This window comes from Carlito syrichta, unplaced genomic scaffold (genome assembly GCF_000164805.1).
Source record: "Carlito syrichta isolate Samal-C Ts95f unplaced genomic scaffold, Tarsius_syrichta-2.0.1 Scaffold312588, whole genome shotgun sequence".
NCBI lineage: Eukaryota > Metazoa > Chordata > Mammalia > Primates > Tarsiidae > Carlito > Carlito syrichta.
In genome coordinates, this window is record NW_007256684.1 from 1,834 (window position 1) to 3,498 (window position 1,665).

Genomic DNA, 1,665 nt, shown 5'->3' on the forward strand with positions numbered 1-1,665 from the left:
GAAAGCCCAGCTGAGCACGTCAGTTCTTATCTAACTGGGCACTGTAGCAGCTATATCATGTTTATTTTATGCCAATAATGATTAAATAAAACTGTAATAAATAAACAAGTAAAGAACCTAACTTGAAGTAACTGACTGAGACAGATATAAATATAAGAAATTTCTGAGATTCATATAAATACACCTAGGTCACACCAGATTTTCTTCCCATAATTTCGGTAAACACAAGAGTGCACACAAATTACACTATGATCTCATTACAGAAATAGGGTTCTGCACACCTCACCATGCTTGTCCCACTTGTAGTAGGGTGGGGTCAGACAGCACTTGGTTCCAGTGATGACCAGCACAGTACAAGGTACCCAGGCTCACCTGTACCTTGTGTGAGTTATGAAGATTTGTGTTTCTGTTTGTATGTTACACCTGTACATAAATTTATTATTTATACTATATGCCATGCTTTCTCAGGAAATATAAAAGTAAAGAAAAATGATTGGTGCTGTTTACATTACTTATGTGAGTGTCTTGTAGAATTACTGTATTCAGAAAACTGAAAATAAAAATTTTAAATATCAATGCCATGTATTTATGAATGAATGATATAATAATGAAAGATTATGCTTTCTAAATGCTATCCTTTCATCAAAATCTCCAAGGACACTCATATTCTCTGGACAATGCTCTATTTGAGGCTACACAACCTAGAAGTTGCTATATAGCAGAAGGCATGCAAATAGGGTCATTCCTCTGCAGATAAAAGCCAGTCTAACACTGAACCGGTAGCTCTGGGAGAGAAGTCCTAGGCCTAGGCTTCTCAGTTGTTTTCATATAGGGATAAAGACTGAAAACAGACGAATCACCATGGACTTTGGACTCCACTGGATTTTCTTTATTGCTCTTTTGAAAGGTGATTCATAGAGACCTAGAGCTATTTAATGTGTGAGAGGATGTAAGTGAGAAAAACAATGGACATATGTGGCTATTTATGACCAGGATGTCTTTGTGTTCACAGGTGTCCAGTGTCAGGTACAACTGGTGGAGTCTGGGAGAGGCTTGGTCCAGCCCGGGGGATCCCTGAGGCTCTCCTGTGAGGCCTCTGGGTTTTCCTTCAGTAACGCCTGGATGAATTGGATCCGCCAGGCTCCAGAAAAGGGGCTGGAGTGGATCTCATACATTAATCCTAATGGTGGTAGCACAGACTATGCAGATTCTGTGAAGGGCCGGTTCACCACCTCCAGAGACAACGCCAAGAACATGCTTTATCTGCAAATGAACAACCTGCAAGAGGAGGACACAGGTGTCTATTTCTGTGCAAGAAACACAGTGAGTAAATATCCTTAGAGCTCTGACAAAAACTTCCCTGGAACGCCAAAGTAAAGGCTGAGCAGGAACCACACTACATGGGGCCACCACAGGGGAGGATTCTAAGGGAGGATGGGGGCTGTTTTCCTGTTAGTGGTACGACTTCCTCTGCACCTGTTTCTCCTGAGATCTCTCTATGTTTATAATTTTGTACATAACACTGGATTAGAAAAGTTTGTTACAGTAGAAGGAAACGGTCTCATATACCCCTCAGTCAGGTGTCACTAATGGATGTAGAAGATGAGATAGAAGGAGAGGTGAGGCTGTGAACACTTTCAGTCCAAGACACAAGTCTGTAAACCA

At 41.1% G+C, this 1,665-nt stretch overlaps 1 gene segment (V, D, J or C); it reads left to right on the forward strand.

Moving 5' to 3' along the window:
* Positions 1-825: 825 nt before the first annotated feature.
* Positions 826-1,323, forward strand: LOC103272466 (the record flags this gene model as incomplete). The annotated part of the segment is given in 2 exon segments: positions 826-907; positions 1,013-1,323. Coding segments are annotated over 2 exon segments (357 nt in total), but the record flags the coding sequence as incomplete, so codon positions are not given.
* Positions 1,324-1,665: the final 342 nt, after the last annotated feature.